The following is a 20,059-nucleotide window of genomic DNA, read 5'->3' on the forward strand; positions in this document are numbered from 1 at the left end:
TAAAACTTTGCCTTCTGGATCATTAAGAAAAAGAAAGGAAGAATAAAGGTACGTACACACCAATAGCAGTGCACTCACTTATTTAAGAAATGTAACAGGAGTAGTGCCTTAGAAGTCCCCAGTCTAGTCTCTGCCCTTTCCTACCGGTTTTATGTTACTGGTTTTATGTTACTCATTGCCTGCTTATCTATTGTTATCATCTATGTAAGATAAAATATATAAAAGCATTTTAAAAATGCACTTTTGGGGCTGGTGCTGTGGTGCAGCGGGTTAATGCCCTGGCCTGAAGCGCCAGCATCCCATATGGGTGCCGGTTTGTGACCCAAGGTTGCTCTTCTTCCAATCCAGCTCTCTGCTATGGCCTAGGAAAGCAATGGAAGATGGCTCAAGTATGAAAAATGGAAGAAACACAGAAATAACTTGGTTTATTTGCACATTGAGTTGAAGTTTGGTGTTGGATCAAAAGTTAGGTTCTCTAATGTGACAGCACTTGTGTGCAAGGAATTTGTATTCCAGTTCTTTTTCAATCTGCTTCTAAATTATAATGTTGAAGACAATTCAAGATTTCTTGTCAGTCATAGAAATTCTAACAGTTTCCGGCCGGCGCCGCGGCTCACTAGGCTAATCCTCCGCCTTGCGGCGCCAGCACACTGGGTTCTAGTCCCGGTCAGGGCACCAATCCTATCCCGGTTGCCCCTCTTCCAGGCCAGCTCTCTGCTGTGGACAGGGAGTGCAGTGGAGGATGGCCCAAGTGCTTGGGCCCTGCACCCCATGGGAGACCAGGAGAAGCACCTGGCTCCTGCCATCGGATCAGCGCGGTGCGCCGGCCGCAGCGCGCCTACCGCGGCAGCCATTGGAGGGTGAACCAACGGCAAAAGGAAGACCTTTCTCTCTGTCTCTCTCTCACTGTCCACTCTGCCTGTCAAAAAAAAAAAAAAAAAAAAAAGAAAGAAAGAAAGAAAGAAAGAAATTCTAACAGTTTCCTACAAATCTTACCTTTATCCCTTCTGCCTCGGCTCTCTTCATTGCTCCTAAATATAGGCCATCCAACTGCGCCATCACATAGCCTGTGTGTCTCCAAAATGGGTCATCCTTATTTTCTTTGATGTTTTTCCGGGTCCATTGATTTTGTTTCCTGGGAGAGAAATTAGATTTGTACTAGTAGTCTTAACAATCGCTCATGCAGAGCCAAATCAAACTAGACATTGAAAGATTATATATCCAGGTGCTCAGAACACTACTGTCATTTCAACATTAGATCTTGTAACATTCCAATCAAAGGATTTTAAGACAAATTCTAAGTGATTTTTAATTTTTCCCTGGGACTATGACATTCTTTTAGTTTCATCTGTGGTCCATTTAGAACCAAAACCTAAGTGTGGTATTTACCTTCCTGTGATACTGAGACATGAAGTCAAGGACAAATACAATAGCTTTATGTTAAATCATAATGTCTCACTGAGTCAATAAAGATACTTTTTTATGTAGAAGTGGTCAAGTTAAACAATAGGGGAAATAACTCCGAATGACAAAGTGGTTTATATTCCTTTTGCAGCTCATTTTCATAGCTTATGGTTCATTCTATTTCAACCGTTATTATAACCTCAACATCTCTGTCCAGAATGTTTAACAAAAAAGTCTTATTTTTACAGTCTTGTCATCCAGTCTCTTCTTTCAGTACTCTGCATTTTATGTGAGATGATTCACTGTAACTTTGTAGCCTGAAGAAATTAGAAATAACTCTCAGGATATCTCTAAATCTTAGAAGAGTGCAATATCATGGCTTAGTGGAATCTCACCCAATAGTTTTTAACTGATTTTTTGTAGGACTTGTGGCATTTCCTGAAGAGGGTGGCGAGTGTGTGTTTGAGGCCCAAATCAAGAGTCTTCCTGTCTCTAAATTAATCTCCTGTCATTGCACAAAATTTTGAAGTTAGTCTTGAGAAACTTGTATTAAAATGGAGAGAGTTAAGAACTACAACTTAAGAGATTACCTAACACTCCAGCTATTATTAGTCACCAGGTCCATGAAAAAAAAAAAATAAACCTTAAAGAGGCAAGAGAAGGGATACCTGCAAGAGGCACAGAGGCACCCACTTGTGGAAGACACCCAGCGATTTCCCTTGGCCTGCTTCATCCCAGTGGTGTCTTCTCGTAACTGTGTTAGTATTTGATAATGTGAAACTAAACCTGACCTTTGAAGGATTTGACATTAAACACCAGTTTTCAGGCCATTATCAATAAAAATACTATACCTTACTACAAAAACAACTCTAGAATCCTACTAAGAAGACAGAAAAAGACATTTGAAAAAAAGAAAACTGCCGTTATGAAATTAAAGATTCAGGCTCTGCAGGCTTAATAATTCAAAGGGGAAAGCTGTCATACATACTCCATGAAATCCTGCACTTTATCCATGATGGATTCTTTCTTGATCAGCTGTGGGTAGAGGTTTGTAAAGTGATCATACATGTGCCTGAAACGACAGATGGAAACAGTTACATCTCTGTTTTGCTTCTTGGATTTCCCCATCTGAGTCAATTACTCAATCTTTTGGCTAACCAGGAAGTCCTCTAGTGCAAGCTTTCTCTACTATTCTTTTTTAAAGATTTATTTATTTGAAAGGCAGAGTTACAGAGAGAGAGAGACAGAGAGACAGAGAGACAGAGACAGAGAGAGAGATGGAGAGCGGGGAAAGACAGAGATAGATAGTCCATTCGCTGGTTCACTCCCCAAATGGCTACAATGGTTGGAGCTGGGTCAGGCCAAAGCCAGGAGCTTCTTCCTGGTCCTCTACATGTGTTCAGGGGCTTAAGCACTTCCTAGGCCATTAGCAGAGAGCTGGATAGGAAGTGGAGCAGCCAGGTCAAACTGGCACCCACTGGGATGCTGGCATTACAGGCGGTAGCTTTACCTGCTATGCCACAAAACTGGTCCCTCTAAGATTTTTTTTTAAAAATAAATCAAATACATGATTTAAAATTGAGAAATATTTCCAATGTACAGAAAAACATTGAGGGGCCAGGGCTGTGATGTAGTGGGTGAAACCACTGCCTGCAGTGCCGGCATCCCATACAGGTGGCCAGTTCGAGTCCCTGCTGCTTCACTTCTGATCCAGCTCCCTGCTACTGTGCCTAGGAAAGCAGTAGAAGATGGCTCAAGTGCTTGCGCCCTTGCACCCATGTGGAAGTCCTGGAATAGGCCTCTGGCTGCTGTGGCCATTTGAGGAGTGAACCAATGGTTGGAAGATCTCTGTGCCTCTGTCTCTCTGTAACTCTGAGCTTTAAAATAAATAAATAAATCTAAAAAAAAAAAATTTGAACACAATATCCAAGTATCTGCTACTCAGATTATTTGTCCATATTTTCCACATATATTTTAAAAAATAAAGCATTTGAGTGAAAACCCTTCTGCATTAATCACTCTCCCTTTTCCTCAAAAGTAATTATCTTGGATCAATCTATTATTTTCATGCATGTTTTAATACAAATAACTATATAAACATAAATAATGTGCAGTATTATTTAATGTTTCAGAAACAAAATATATATTTTTGAGATTTATATATTTTTTAAAGTCAGAGTTAGAGACAGAGAGAGAGAGAGAGAGAGAGAGAGAGACAGAAAGATCTTCCATCCACTGGTTCACCCTCCAGATTGCCACAATGACTGGAGCTGGGCAAGGCCGAAGCCACAAGTCAGGAACTCCATCTGGGTCTCCCACATGGGTAGCAGCAACTCAAACACTTGGGCCATCTTCCACTGCTTTTCCCAAGCACATTAGCAAGGAGCTGGATTAGAAGTGGATCAGCCTGGACATGAACTGGTGCCCATATGGGATGCTGATATCACAGGTAAGCTCTTTATTGCTATGCCACAATGCTGGCTCCCAGAACAAAATATAAATAATATTATACTGATCCATCACTAACTTGCTTATTTCCCTTAAAATATTTTAAAAAGATATCTGTGTTATCACCTGATCCTTAAATTTATTATTTTCAATTGCTTATTATATTCCATAGTATAACTATATTCATATAACAATTCATGCATTTATTTATATTATGGAACTTCATATATCCATTTATTTTTATACAGATGCATGTTATTCCAGGACACATGTGTATACATTCTCTCTCTCTCTCTCTCTCATACACACACACACACACACACAGAGGAAAGATTCTATATGACATGTCTTAAAAGGTTCATAGAAGATACCTAGTTTTTTCATAATAATACATGGGTTTCAAAATGTTTTACACCGAAATAAACTTATCTTTTGATTCTATTTTTCCACCAACTCTTTGAAATCACCTCATATCTACAAATTTACTAGATACTGCCAGATTGTTCTCTACAGTGAGTGTGCTAATTTACATTCCTATTCAGTTCATGTTAGACTTCCCCTTCCCTTCATAATCCCACCAATACTTGTTCTCATCAGACTTTCTAATTTCCAACAATTTAACGGGCTTTAAAGTTTCTCCATTTAATTCTCATCCTTTATGGAATGAATGTTTGTTTGGTATTCTTGATTTTAAAATTTAATTTTAAAAAAGTCTCATGCTGTATAGTGAATATTTTCTAATTAAGGAAAATAATCCATTTATAGTTATTGTGATTTTTATTATTCTTGGATTTATTTCTATATTCTTTTCCACTTACCATTCTTCCTTTGTTCCCTCTTATGTTTCCTTTGTTTATATAATACTTTTGGTCATCCCTTTTACATCTGTTGATTTAGACTATAGAATGTATTTCTGTTCTTCTAAGGGTGTATATAAAAATACAAAGTCTAAATGAATTTTATATTTCTCCAAACATGAAGCATATTTTCACTAGCTTTAACTACTCATTAACATCTCCCATGCCATTGTTCCAAGACTGAGTTTTTGTTTCCTAGTATTTTTTAAAACAAAAATTCTATTTTAAAGGCAGAGTGACAGACACATAGGAAGATCTTTCAACTGCTGTTCTAATCCCCAAATGGTTGAAACAGCCAGGGCTAGGCAAGGCTGAAGCCAGGAGCCTACAACTCTAGCCTGATCTCCCATATGAGTGGCAGGGGCTCAAATACTTGGACCATCTTCCACAGCCTTCCCAAGTCATTAGCAGGAGGGTGGATTGGAAACAGAGCAGTTGGCATTCAAACTGGCTTAACTTCCTGCATCACAATGTTGGCCCCAAGTATTACCTGTTTAATTTAATAATTTTCTTTTTAAATTTATTTTTCTAACTTTATCATAAATTTGATAATTTCTTTGTCTTCTGTATTAACTACTGCTCTTTATATCCTACTCTTCCCCTCTTATTATTCTTGCTAAACTATATACCTTAATGGAAGTCTTTAGGTGGTAACTTCTTCTAATAAATCTGAACAGATCCTTAATTTACCTTTACTCTGGGATAATTTAAATGTTTATAAAATTCTAGTTAGATATTTTCCCTCAGTGTTTTTAAAGATTTGTTTGAAAAAGTTATGCAGAGAAAGAAGGAGAGAGAGCAAGAGAAGGAGAGAAGGAGATAGAGAGAGAGGTCCTCCATCCGCTGGTTCACTACCCAATTGGCCACAATGGCTGGAGCTGTGCTGAAGCCAGGAGCCTCCTCTGGGTCTTCCATATGGATGCAGGGACCCAAGCACTTGGGCCATCCTCTACTGCTTTTCTGGCCGTAGCAGAGAGCTGGATCGGAAGTGGAGCAGCCAGGTCTCAAACCGCTGTCCATTGGGATGCTGGCACTGCAGGCGGCAGCTCTACCTGCTACACCACAGCGCCAGCCCTGCCTCAGTGCTTTTAAGATATTACCTAGCTATCTCCTGGCTGTGCTGCCTGGTTGTAAGTATGCTGTCTAGCTGATGTCCCTTTGTAATCAGCATCTTTTTTCCCTCCTGTTACTTCTTAAGATTTTATTATTTTTTCAAATAAATATTTTTTTAAAAAATTAGCAATAAAGCTATACAGGTATGCAGGTGACAAGGAAAGGACCTTCTGCCCAGGCCTCATGCTTAAGGTGAGTGAAATACAAAAAACCACGATGAATTTGATGATTAAATTTTTTAAAGATTTATTTATTTACTTACTTGACAGGTAGAATTACAGACAGTGAGAGGGAGAGACAGAGAGAAAGGTCTTCCTTCCGTTGGTTCACCCCCCAAATGGCCACTAGGGCCGGAGCTACCCTGATCCTAAGCCAGGAGCCAGGTGCTTCTTCCTGTCTCCCACACGGGTGCAGGGCCCAAGCACTTGGGCCATCCTCCACTGCCTTCCTGGGCCACAGCAGAGAGCTGGACTGGAAGAGGAGCAACTGGGACTAGAACCTGGCGCCCATATGGGATGCTGGTGCCACAGGCGGAGGATTAACCAAGTGAGCCACAGCACTGGCCCCATTGGTGATTAGATTTGTTCTCAGAGAAATACTCCCCATATGAGTTGCCTACTCCAAGACTGCAGGGTGACACAGAGATGGCAGCCTGGGATTCCAGGGTTTGTAAACCGAATAGAACACCTCTATGGTCCACAGTAAATAAACTCATAACCAAGATGGAAATTAAATCACTAATAAAGACCTTCATAACAAAGAAAAGCCCAGAACCAGATGGCTTCTCTGCTAATTTTTTTTTTTGTGTTTGTTTTATAAGTGTAGCTTTATTGGCACACAGCCACACTCATTCATTTGTGACTGTGGCTGCTTCCGTACATTTTTGGTAGTAATTTGAGAGGCAGAGAGAGAATGCAGTTCTGTCCATTGGTTCATTCCCCAGATGCCCACAGTGGCCAGGGCTGGACTGCGGCCAACATTGGGAGCCAAGAACTCAGTCCAGGTTTCCCAGTGGGTAGCAGGAACCCAGTTCTTGAGCTAGCACTGCTGCCTCCCACGGTCTGCATTAGCAGGGAGCTGGAGTCGGGAGTGGAGCCCGGAGTGAAACTCATGTGCTCTGATGTGGGACATGGGTGCCTCGGTTGGCACCTTCACCACTAGGCTGACCACACTCCTCAGTGTCCTGGCCGCACGTACTTGCTATGGGACCTCTGGTGGAAAGAGCTTGCCAGCCTCTGCCCTCCCCTGTGCCCCCAGGCCCTGTGGGGGGGGGGGGGACTGAGTTCCAGAGGGGCGCTGCTCGCTGTCTTTGTAGACAGGAGTGGTCAGGAGATGGGTGTGGGATGAGACTTGGACAGGACAACTCTGCCCTTCCAGACTGTCCAGTCAACAGAGAGGCAGATGTTTTCTGATCCACGTCTACCTAGACGGCTTGAGCGTCTGTGGGGAAGCTGAAGGCACATCACAGTCCTTGTTGGTGTCCAGCCACCTGTCCATCCGCCCAAACAGGCTCAAAGTCAGTGGGGACTGCAGATTTTCCCCTCCATTAGAATCTCTGGATCACATGCATATGTGAGGGCCACTGGCCAAAGGTTGCCCTCTCCCTGCCACTGCCCCCAGTATTGCCGAGAAGATGGTATCCTGTCTCAGCCAGTTGCTGTGTGTATGCTCAAAGTTTTCCACTGCTGCCTCCTAAGCCCAAAATGGCCCCCACCCTTTCTCAGCCTGGCAGCAGATGCCATTGTGGGGAGGACTGGGTGAGATAAACAAGCCGCCTCTATTTCCATTGGATCCGCAGGTAACCACTATTAACTGCTAGCCCCAAGGGGTCCAGTCTGGACTCAATCCATACCTCCTTCCACCTATAACACCATGGGCTGCTGCAGTCTTGTCTCATCTCTGTCTCTAAGCTGCTGTCTATTCCATCTCTTGGCTGCTGCAGACGTGTGTTGTGTCTGTTCATACTACGTGTCCACTCCTTCCACAGAGGATCACGGCATTCCTCTTTAATTCTCCCGAGAGTACACTTCCTACACTTTTAAAAATTTATTTTTTCTTTTTGACAGGCAGAGTGGATAGTGAGAGAGAGAGACAGAGACAAAGGTCTTCCTTTTGCCATTGGTTCACCCTCCAATGGCCGCTGCGGCCGGCACATCTCGCTGATCCGAAGCCAGGAGCCAGGTGCTTCTCCTGGTGTCCCATGCGGGTGCAGGGCCCAAGGACTTGGGCCATCCTCCACTGCCCTCCCGGGTCATAGCAGAGAGCTGGCCTGGAAGAGGGGCAACCGGGACAGAATCCGGCGCCCCAACCGGGACTAGAACCCGGTGTGCTGATGCCGCAAGGTGGAGGATTAGCCTGTTAAGCCACGGCGCCAGCCAAAATTATTTATTCTTAGCCTAGCCCAGTAAGTAATTCCCTAACCTGCCATCTCTTACTTTTTAAAAAATACTTATTTAAAAAGCAGAGTTATGGGGCCGGTGCTGAGGAGTATTAGGTTAAGTCTCTGCTTGTGGTGCCAGCATCCCATATGGGCGAAGGTTCATGTCCCGGCAGCTCCTCTTCCATTCCAACTCTGTTGTAGCCTGGGAAAGCAGTGGAAGGTGGCCCAAATGCTTGGGCCCTGCACCCACATGGGAGACCCAGAAGAAACTCCTGGCTTTGGATCAGCCCAGCTCTGGCCATTGCAGTCATTTGGAGAGTGAACCAGTAGAAGGAAGACCTTTCTGTCTCTCCCTCTATCTATAACTCTACCTCTCAATAAAATCTTAAAAAGAGTTACAAGAGAGAAAGAGATCTTTCATTTATTAATTCATACCCCAAACAAACTGAAGCCCAGAGCCCCACCCAGGTCTCGATGTGAGTGGCAGAGGCCCAAGAACTTGGGCCATCTTCCTTCCATTGTCTTCCCAGGCACATTGTCAAGGAGCTGGATAAGAAGCAGAGCACTGGGACTTGGTGCTCAATGGGATGTGGATGTTGCAGGTGATGGCTTAACTTGCTGTGTTACAATGCCAGCCCCTAACAAAACACTTCATGAGTTCGTTTCTGCTGGACCAGAGCTCCTTCTCTCCCCTTCAGGGCAGAGTCTTCATTTTATTTATGAATCCCAGATACCAATACACTGCTTTGTCCCCAGCAGATAATGTGCTTATGAGGTTTAATTGAGTCCTGTTGTCATTCCAAGTCTATCAGAGATAATCGGGATGAGGTCCATATTTCCATGTCCTGCAGTGTGGCAGGGCAGCCTCAGCCAAACTGGAGCTTCTTCCTTTGTGTGTTTAACTCTTTGGGATGGCTCCCTAAGAGGTACAACTTGAGAATCTGACATCCCACTGATATAAAAGCTGATAGTCATGGTTGATTATTATTAATACCATTAATATTTGAAATGGAGAGAGAAAGAGAACATCTGAGAGATGGATCCGGAACCAGACAAGGATGCCCACTCTCACCATTGCTATTAAATATGGTCCTGCAAGTTTTAGTCAGAGCATTAGGCACGAAAAAGAAATTAAAGTGATTCAAATTGGGAAGGAGGAAATCAAACTATCCCTATTTGCAGATGACATGATTCTATATATAGGAGATCCAAAAGACCCCACTAGGAGACTACTGGAACTCACAGAAGACTTTGGTAAAGTAGCAGGATATAAAGTCAATACACAAAAATCAACAGCCTCTGTAAACATAGACAATGCCATGGCTGAAAAGAACTTCTAAGATCAATCCCATTCACAATAGCTAGAAAAACAAATACGTTGAAATAAATTTAACTAAGGATGTCAAAGAGCTCTATGATGATAATTACAAAACATTAAAGAAAGAAGAAGATATAAAAAAAGAAAAAATCTTCCATGTTCATGGATTAGAAGAATCAGTATCATCAAAATGTCCATTCTTCCAAAAGTAATTTACAGATTCAATGCTATTCCAATCAAAATACCAACAGCATTCTTCTCAATCTAGAAAAAATGATGCTGAAATTCATATGGAGGCACAGGAGACCTTGAATAGCTAAAGCAATCTTATACAACAGAAACCTGAATATAACCCTACCATACAACCCAGCCATCCCACTCCTTGGAGTTTACCAAAAGGAAATTAAACTGGCAAATAAAAGAATTGTCTGCACCTCAATGTTTATTGCAGCTCAATTCACAATAGTTAAGATGTGGAATCAATCTAAATGCCCATCAACAGTAGACCAGATAAATAAATTATGGGATATATACTCTATAGAATACTATACAGCAGTAAAAAAAAAAAAATGAAGTCCGGTCATTTGCAACAAAATGGGGGAATCTGGAAAACATCATGCTGAGTGAATTAAGCTTTGGGTATAGAAGGAACATTCCTCAATACAATCAAAGCATCCTATTGAATGGGGGAAAGTTGGAAGCATTTCCACTGAGTACCAGATAGGGATGCCCACTCTCACCACTGCTATTCAATATAGTTCTGGAAGTTTTAGCCAGAGCTATTAGGCAAGAAAAAGAAATTAAAGGGATACAAATTGGGAAGGAAGAACTCAAACTATCCCTTTTTGCAGATGATATGATTCTTTATTTAGGGGATCCAAAGAACTCTAAGAGACTATTGGAACTCATCGAAGAGTTTGGCAAAGTAGCAGGATATAAAATCAATGCACAAAAATCAATAGCCGTTGTATACACAGGCAATGCCATGGCTGAGAAAGAACTTCTAAGATCAATCCCATTCACAATAGCTACAAAAACAATCAAATACCTTGGAATAAACTTAACCAAGGACGTTAAAGATCTCTACGATGAGAATTAAAAAATCTTAAAGAAAGAAATAGAAGAGGATACCAAAAAATGGAAAAATCTTCCATGCTCATGGATTGGAAGAATCAATATCACCAAAATGTCCATTCTCCCAAAAGCAATTTATAGATTTAATGCAATACCAATCAAAATACCAAAGACATTCTTCTCAGATCTGGAAAACATGATGCTGAAATTTATAATGAGACACAGGAGACCTCGAATAGCTAAAGCAATCTTGTACAACAAAAACAAAGCCAGAGGTATCACAATACCAGATTTCAGGACATACTACAGGGCAGTTGTAATCAAAACAGCATGGTACTTTGTACAGAAACAGATGGATAGACCAATGGAACAGAACAGAAACACCAGAAATCAACCCAAACATCTACAGCCAACTTATATTTGATCATGGATCAAAAACCAATTCCTGGAACAAGGACAGTCTATTCAATAAACGGTGCTGGAGAAACTGGATTTCCACATGCAGAATCACGAAGCAAGACCCCTACCTTACACCTTACACAAAAATCCACTCAACATGGATTAAAGACCTAAATCTATGACCCAACACCATCAAATTATTAGAGAAGATTGGAGAAACCTTGCAAGATATAGGCACAGGCAAAGACTTCTTGGAAAAGACCCCAGAGGCACAGGCAGTCAAAGCCAAAATTAACAATTGGGATTACATCTAATTGAGAAGTTTCTGTACTGCAAAAGAAACAGTCAGGAAAGTGAAGAGGCAAACAACAAAATGGGAAATAATATTTGCAAACTATGCAACTGATAAAGGGTTAATAACTAGAATCTACAAATAGATCAAGAAACTCTACAACAACAAAACAAACAACCCACTTAAGAGATGGGCCAAGGACCTCAATAGACATTTTTCAACAGAGGAAATCCAAATGGCCAACAGGCACATGAAAAAATGTTCAGGATCACTAGCAATCAGGGAAATGCAAATCAAAAACCACAATGAACTTTCACCTCACCCCAGTTAGAATGGGTCACATACAGAAATCGACCAACAACAGATGCTGGCAAGGATGTGGGGGAAAGGGGACACTAACCCACTGTTGGTGGGAATGCAAACTGGTAAAGCCACTATGGAAGTCAGTTTGGAGATTCCTTAGAAACCTGAATATAATCCTACCATACAACCCAGCCATCCCATTCCTTGGAGTTTACCAAAAGGAAATTAAATTGGCAAATAAAAGAGCTGTCTGCACCTCAATGTTTATTGCAGCTCAATTCACAATAGTTAAGATGTGGAATCAATCTAAATGCCTATCAACAGAAGACTGGATAAAGAAATTATGGGATATGTATGCTATAGAATACTATACAGCAGTAAAAAAAAAATGAAGTCCAGTCATTTGCAACAAAATGGAAGAATTTGGAAAATATCATGCTGAGTGAATTAAGCCAGCCCCAAAGGGACAAATATCATATGTTCTCCCTGATCGGTGACAACCGAGCACCAAAAAGGAAACCTGTTGAAGTGAAATGGACACTATAAGAAACAGTGACTTGATCAGCCCTTGTCCTGACTGTCAAGGAACAACTTAATACTTTATCCCATTTAGTATTTTTTTTTGTTTTGTTCTAGTACTATTGGTTGAACTCTGCAATTAACACACAATTATTCTTAGGTGTTTAAATTTAACTGAAAAGTGATCCCTGTTAAATATAAGAGTGGGAATAAGAGAGGGAGGAGATGTACAGTTTGGCACATGCTCAATTGGACTTGCCCCAAATGGTAGAGTTAGATACGTGCCTGGGGACTCCAATTCAATCCCATTAAGGTGGCATGTACCAATGCTATCTCACTAGTCAAAGTGATCAGTTTTAGTTCATAATTTATCATAATGATAGGACTAAGAGTCAAAGGGATCACATAAACAAGACCAGTGTCTGCTAATACTAACTGATAGAATCAAAGGGAGAGAACAATCCAACATGGGAAGTGGGATACTCAGCAGACTCATAGAATGGCAGATGTCCTAAATAGCACTCTGGCCTCAGAATCAGCCCTTAAAGCATTTGGATCTGGCTGAAGAGCCCATGAGTGTATTTCAGGCATGGAAAGCCAAGACACTGTGAGGGAAAAAAAAAAACCCTAAATGAAAGCTCTGTGAATGAGATCCCAGTGGAAAGAACAGGCCATCAAGGAAGGAGGTACCTTTTTCTGAAAGGAGGAGAGAACTTCCACTTTGACTACGACCTTGTCTGAATAAGATCGGAGTTTGTGAACTCAAAAGGCTTCCATAGCCTTGGCAACTCATGACAAGAGCCTCGGGTGATTACTGATGCCATAAACAAGAATGTCAATTGTTAAATCAACAACAGGAGTCACTGTGCACTTTCTCCCCATGTGGGATCTCTGTCCTTAATGTGTTGTACTATGTGAATCAATGGTATAACTAGTACTCAAACAGTACTTTACACTTTGTGTTTCTGTGCGAGTGAAAACTGTTGAAATCTTTACTTAATATATACTAAATTGATCTTCTGTATATAAAGATAATTGAAAATGAATCTTGATGTGAATTGGATTGGAGAGGGAGCAGGAGATAGGAGGGTTGTGGGTGGGAGGGAAGTTATGAGGGAGAAAAGCCACTGTAATCCAAAAGCTGTACTTTGGACATTCATATTTATTAAATAAAAGTTAAAGTGAAATTAACTCTGAGATGCAATGACTTTGAACAGCCTATGGCAACTGTTGAGGAACAGTTTATTTTTTTTTCTTGTGCAAATTATTGAAATCTTTACTTAGTATAGACTTGGTCTTCTGTGTATAAAGTGAATTGAAAAATGGATCTTAGCAGAAAATGGGACTGGGAATGTGAGAGGGAGTAGAAGAATGGTGGGATTGGGGGTGGGAGGGTGGGAAGAATTAGTATATTCCTCAAGTTTGTACTTACCAAGTGTGAGAAGTTTGTATTTATTAAATAAAACGTTTATCTGGGAAAAACAAAAACAAAACAAAGATAAAAGCTATCAGAGGAAAAGACCAACAAGTAACTTCACAAATGCCTAAAAATAAATGCAGAAATACAAGAAACAATAAGGAAGACACCATGACGACTCCCTCAAAAGGAACACAACATTTCATTATCAGAATGTGAAGATAAGAGATTGAGGATATGCTGAAAACAGAAGTCAAAAAATCAATCATAGGATTACTCAAAAGCATATCAGAAGCAAATCCACAAACTAAAGAAAATCATACATGACATGAAAATTTTTCCAAGGAAACTAATATTTTAAAGATATCAAAATGAAATATTAGAAATGAAGATCTCAATAGATCAAATAAAAAATGTGATGGAAAGCCTAACAACAGAATGGATGAGGCAGAACAAAGAATATTCGAGTTAATAGACCAATCTTTGGAAATCTTTCAAATCAGACCTGCCCTCCAGAAAAAAAAAAAATCACAAAACTTAAAACGGTGTTGGAGATTTATGAGATACTATCAAATGACCCAAAATACTGGTCTTGGGAATTCCTGAAGGTCTGGAAAGAGAATGGACTAGAAAACCTACTTACTGAAATAATTATCAAAAAATTACCCAATTCAGAGAAATAAAGGGACATCTAAGTACAGGAAGCACATAGAACTCTTCAGAAACATGAGCAGAAAAGATCTTAACCATGACACATTGTAATCAAACTCTCCACAGTAAAACCTTACAAAAAGATTCTAAAATGTGCATGAAAGAAATGCCAGATTACTTTCAGAGAATCTCCAGTTAGATTCACAGCTGACTTCTTATCATAAATCCTACAGGAAAGAGAATGGTAAGACATAGTCCAAGTCTTAAGAGAAAAAAAACTTGTCAACTCAGAATACCATAACTTGTTTGGTTTTCATTTGTGAATGAAGGCTAAATAAAGATCTTCCATAATGAACAGAAATTCAAAGAGTTTGTCACCACTCATCCAGCCTTAAAAATGATGCTTAAGGAAATGCTACACCCTGATACACAGAAAGACAGCCATCACTATGAAAGATGTGAAGGCAGGAAATCCCCCAGTAAAAGTACAAAGGAAATCTAAAGTAAATAATAGGAATGATTATGGAAAATGGCAGGCCAAGTCATTACTTATAAATCTTGAATGTAAATAGCCTGAACTTTCCAGTAAAAGATAAACTGACTGAATGGATTAATAAACAAGACCCATCTATTTGCTGCCTAAATGAAACCTATCTCACCAACAAAGATACATGCAGACTGAAAGTGAAATGATGGTAAAAGGTATTTCATGCTGAAGTAAAGCAGAAAAGGGCAGGTGTTTCCATCCTAACACCAGACAAAATAGATTTTAACATAAAAACTGTTAAGAGATGAAGGGCACTATGTAATGATTAAGGGATCAATTTAACAGAAAGATGTGACTATAATTAACATAAATGCCCCCAATTACATGGTGCTTGGCTGTTTAAAAGAAATGTTAATGGATCTAAAGGAAGAAATAGACCCTAATACAACAGTAATGGAGGATGGTCCAAGTCCTTGGGACCCTGCACCCGTGTGGGGGATCCTGAGAGGGCTCCTGGCTCCGGATTGGCACAGCTCCGGCCATTGCAGCTGGTTGGAGAGTAAATCAGTGGATGGAAGACCTCTCTCCTATCTCTCTCTTTGCCTCTCCTTCTCTTCCTGTGTAACTCTGACTTTCAAGTAAATAAGTAAATCTAAAAGAAAAAAAGAAACAGAGCAAATTGATATTATGGACCAAATGGACCTAACTGCTATCTACAGAACTTTTCACCCCAGAGTTTCACAATACACATTCTTCTCATCAGTGCATGGAACTTTCTCTTGGCTAGACCAGATGCTAGGCCATAAAGCAAGTCTCAAATTAATAAAAATAAAAATTATACTATGCATCTTCTCTGACCACCATGAAATGCAGCTAGAAATCAACAACTCAAGAATCTCTAGATCATATGCAAACACATGGTGACTGAACAACATGCTCCTGAATGAACAGTGGGTCATAAAAGATATCAAAAGAGAAATTAAAAAATTTCTGGAATCGAATGAAGACAATGCAAAATATCTAAATTTAACATTAACAGATAAAGCAGTGTTAAGAGCAAAGTTTAGATCAATTGGAGCAATTGGTGCTTATATGAACAAATTGGGAAGATATCAAATAAATGAGCTGTCAACTCAATGATCCAGAAAAACAAACCAAATCCCAAATTAGGAGGAAAGAATTAAAATTAGAGAATAAACAAAATTGAAACAAAAAAATTCAAAAGATCAACTACATGAAGAGCTGGTGTCTTGAAAAAATAAAATTGAGGGGCCGGTGCTGTGGCGCAGTGGGTTAATGCCCTGGCCTGAAGTGCTGGCATCCCATGTGGGCGCCATTTCAAGTCCTGGCTGCTCCACTTCTGATCCAGCTCTCTGCTATGGCCTGGGAAAGCAGAAGATGGCCCAAGTACTTGGGCCCCTGCACTCACATGGGAGACCCGGAAGAAACTCCTGGCTTCGAATTGGCGCAGCAGCTCAGGCCATTGCAGCCGCCTGAGGAGTGAACCATCAGATGGAAGACCTCTTTCTCTCTGCCTTTCCTCTCTGTGTAACTCTGACTTTCAAATAAATAAATAAATCTTTCAAAAAAATAAAACTGATACACCAGTGTAACAACAACAACAAAAAAAGGGAGAAGACCCATATCAATAAATTAGAGATGAAAAAAGAAATGCAACAACATATACCACAGAAATAAAAGAATCATCAGGAATTACTACAAAGAGCTGTATGGGAACCTAGAAGAAATGGACAGATTCCTGGATAAATGCTTTCTACCAAAATTGACCCATGATTACATAGAAAATCTAAACAGACCCATAAATAAGATGGAAACCGGGCCACAGCAGAGAGCTAGACTGGAAGAGGAGCAACCAGGACAGAACTGGTGCCCCCGACCAGGACTAGAACCTGTAGTGCCAGTGCAGTAGGCAGAGGATTAGCCTAGTGAGCCGTGGCGCCAGCCTTCACTGCTATATTCTAGCAGATTTAAGAAGAATCAATTCCAATTCTTCTCAAGCTATTCAAAACAATTGAAAGGAAGGATATCCTCCCAAACTATCTATGAAGCCAGCACCATCTTAATTTTGAAGCCATAAAGATACAGAGAGAATTACAGACCAATAACACTGATGAACATAGATGCAAAAATCCCCAACAAAATATTATCTAACTGAATCCAACAAAATATCAGAAAGATCATTCAGCAGGATCAAATGGGATTTATCCCTGGCATGCAGTGCTGGTTCAACATTCCAATTCAAGAAATGTGACATATTATATTAACAAACTGAATAACAAAAACCATTTGCTCATCTCAATAGATGCAGACAAAGCATTTGATAAAATACAACATCCTTTCATGATGAAGACCTTAAGCAAACTGTGTATAAAAGGAACATTCCTCAACACAAGGCAATTTATGACAAACTCATAGCCAGTATCCTAGTTATTTATTTATTTTTTTTGACAGGCAGAGTGGACAGAAGAGGGAGACAGAGAGAAAGGTCTTCCTTTGTCGTTGGTTCACCCTCCAATGGCCGCCGCGGTAGGCGCGCTGTGGCCGGCGCACCGCGCTGATCTGATGGCAGGAGCCAGGTGCTTCTCCTGGTCTCCCATGGGGTGCAGAGCCCAAACACTTGGGCCATCCTCCACTGCACTCCCTGGCCACAGCAGAGAGCTGGCCTGGAAGAGGGGCAACCGGGACAGGATCGGTGCCCCGACTGGGACTAGAACCCGGTGTGCCGGCGCCGCAAGGCAGAGCATTAGCCTGTTAAGCCATGGCACCGGCCAACCAGTATCCTAGTTAATGAGGAAAAGCTGGAAGCATTTCTCCTAAGATTCGGAACAAGACAAGGATTCACCATTGCTATTTAATATAGTCCTGGAAGTTTTAGCCAGAGCCATTAAGCAAGAAAATGAAATCAAAGGGATACAAATTGGGAAGGAGGAAGTCAAACTATCCCTATTTGTTGATGACATGATCCTATGTATAGGAGATCCAAAAGATTCCACTGAGAAGACTATTGGAACTCATAGAAGAGTTTGGTAAAGTAGGATATAAAATTAACTTGGAAAAATCAATAGCCTTTGTATACACAGACAAATGTCATGGCTGAGATAGAATTTCTAAGATCAATCTCATTCACAATAGCTACAAAAAGAATTAAATACTTTGGAATAAGTTTACCCAAGGATGTGAAAGATCTCTATGATGAAAATTACAAAACACTAAAGAAAGAAATAGAAGACACAAAAGAATGAAAAAATATTCCATGCTCATGGTTGGAATAATCAATATGTCCATACTTCAGAAAGAAATTTACAGATTCAAAGGGATCTGAATCAAAATATCAATGACATGCTTCTTGGATCTAGAAAAAAATGCTAAAATTCATATGGAAATTCAAGAGATCCAAAATAGCTAAAGCAATCTTATACAACAAAATCAAAGCTGGAAGAATCAAAATACCAGATTTCAAGACATACTACATGACAATTATAATCAATACAGCCTGGTACTGGTACAAAAACAGATGTACAGACCAATGGAACAGAATAGAAACCAATCCATGCATCTATAACCAACTTATCTTTGACAAAGGAGCTAAAATCAATATCTGAGGCTGAGACAGTCTCTTCAACAAATGGTGCCTGGAAAACTGAATATCCACATCCAGAAATATGAAACTAGACCCCTTACACCATATACAAAAATCAACTAAAAATCAAAGGATCTTAATCTACAACCTGATACCATCAAATTTCTAGAGAACATTGGGCAAACTCTGCAAGACATTGGCATAGGCAAAGACTTCTTAGAAAAGGCCTCAGAATTTGGCTGGTGCTGCGGCTCACCAGGCTAATCCTCTGCCTGCAGTGCCAGCACTGCGGGTTCTAGTCCCAGTTGGGGCACCAATTCTGTCCTGGTTGCTCCTCTTCCAGGCCAGCTCTCTGCTGTGGCCTGGGAAGGCAGTGGAGGATGGCCCAAGTCCTTGGGCCCAGCACCCACATGGGAGACCAGGAGGAAGCACCTGGCTCCTGGCTTCGGATCAGCACAGTGCGCTGGCCATAGCGGCCATTTGGGGGGTGAACCAGCAGAAGAAAGACCTTTGTCTCTGTCTCTCTAACTCTGCCTGTCAAAAAAAAAAAAAAAGAAAAGGCCTCAGAATTAAAATAAAAATAACAAGTGCTATTTTATCAAACCAAGAAGTTTCTACACTGCAAAAGAAACACTTGGCAAAGTGACAAGATGATCAACAAAATGGTAGAAAATACTTGCAAACCACACAACTGATCAAGAGCTAAAAATCAGAATCTATACAGAGCTCAAAAAATTCAACAACAAAAACAATCCAGTTAAGAAATGAGCAAAGGACGTGAGCAGGCAATATTATTATTATTATTATTATTATTATTATTATTATTATTTGACAGGCAGAGTGGACAGTGAGAGAGACAGAGAGAAAGGTCTTCCTTTGCTGTTGGTTCACCGTCCAATGGCCACCGCAGCTGGCACACTGCGCTGATCCGAAGCCAGGAGCTTCTCCTAGTCTCCCATGAGGTGCAGGGCCCAAGCACTTGAGCCATCCTCCACTGCACTCCCGGGCCACAGCAGAGAGCTGGACTGGAAAAAGGGCAACCGGGACAGAATCCGGCTCTCCGATCAGGACTAGAACCCAATGTGCTGGGGCCGCAGATGGATGATTAGCCTATTGAGCCGCGGCACCGGCCATGAACAGGCATTTTTCAAGAGGAAATTCAAATGGCCAACAGACACATGAAAACATGCTCAGGATCACTAGCTATCATGGAAATGCAAATCAAAACCACAATGAGGTTTCAATTCACCCCAGTTAGAATGGCTTTCATATAGAAATCAACAAATAATAAAGGCTGATGAGAATGTTGGGGAAAAGGTACCCTAATCCACTGTAGGTTGGAATGTAAAGTGGTACAGCCACAGTGGAAGTCAGTATGGAGATACCTCAGAAATCTGAATATAGACCAACCATATGAGTCAACCATCCCACTTTTGGGAATTTACCCCAGTCAAAAGAAATCAGAATATTGGGGGCGGAGCCAAGATGGCGGATAGTGAGGACGTGCGCCTTAGTTTGGGAAAATAAAGTTTCATAAAAGTGGAATTACTGTAGCCTCAGGAAAAGACTCAAGAAAAAAACTGCAGAGGAAACGCTTCCGGATCTAGTGGATGTGAAACAGAGGATGTACAGGGAGCCCACCACGTGGAAAACCAACCAAGACGAGCCGAGCGGCGGGAGATGAGCCAGAGCCACAGAATCTCGCCAGCGCGGGAACCGGAGGAGGGTAAGACAAAGACCTCAGAAACCCGAGACATTGGGGGGAGGGGGGGGAACAGAGGCCTCTCCCTTCACTC

The 20,059-nt window shown here is 41.0% G+C and overlaps 1 protein-coding gene across 1 annotated transcript in view; it reads right to left on the reverse strand.

The window, feature by feature from the left end:
- The window catches only part of PLBD1 (phospholipase B domain containing 1), an 87,216-nt gene that overhangs the window by 26,494 nt on the left and 40,663 nt on the right, over positions 1-20,059 (reverse strand). Inside the window, exons 3-4 of the mRNA XM_062194864.1 lie at positions 2,393-2,476; positions 997-1,135 (exon numbers count right to left, since the gene is read on the reverse strand). Of these exons, the coding sequence (XP_062050848.1) occupies positions 997-1,135; positions 2,393-2,476 (223 nt within the window). The remainder of the gene's footprint in view (positions 1-996; positions 1,136-2,392; positions 2,477-20,059) is intronic.

The sequence above is a fragment of the Lepus europaeus genome, chromosome 6 (assembly GCF_033115175.1).
Source record: "Lepus europaeus isolate LE1 chromosome 6, mLepTim1.pri, whole genome shotgun sequence".
Lineage (NCBI taxonomy): Eukaryota > Metazoa > Chordata > Mammalia > Lagomorpha > Leporidae > Lepus > Lepus europaeus.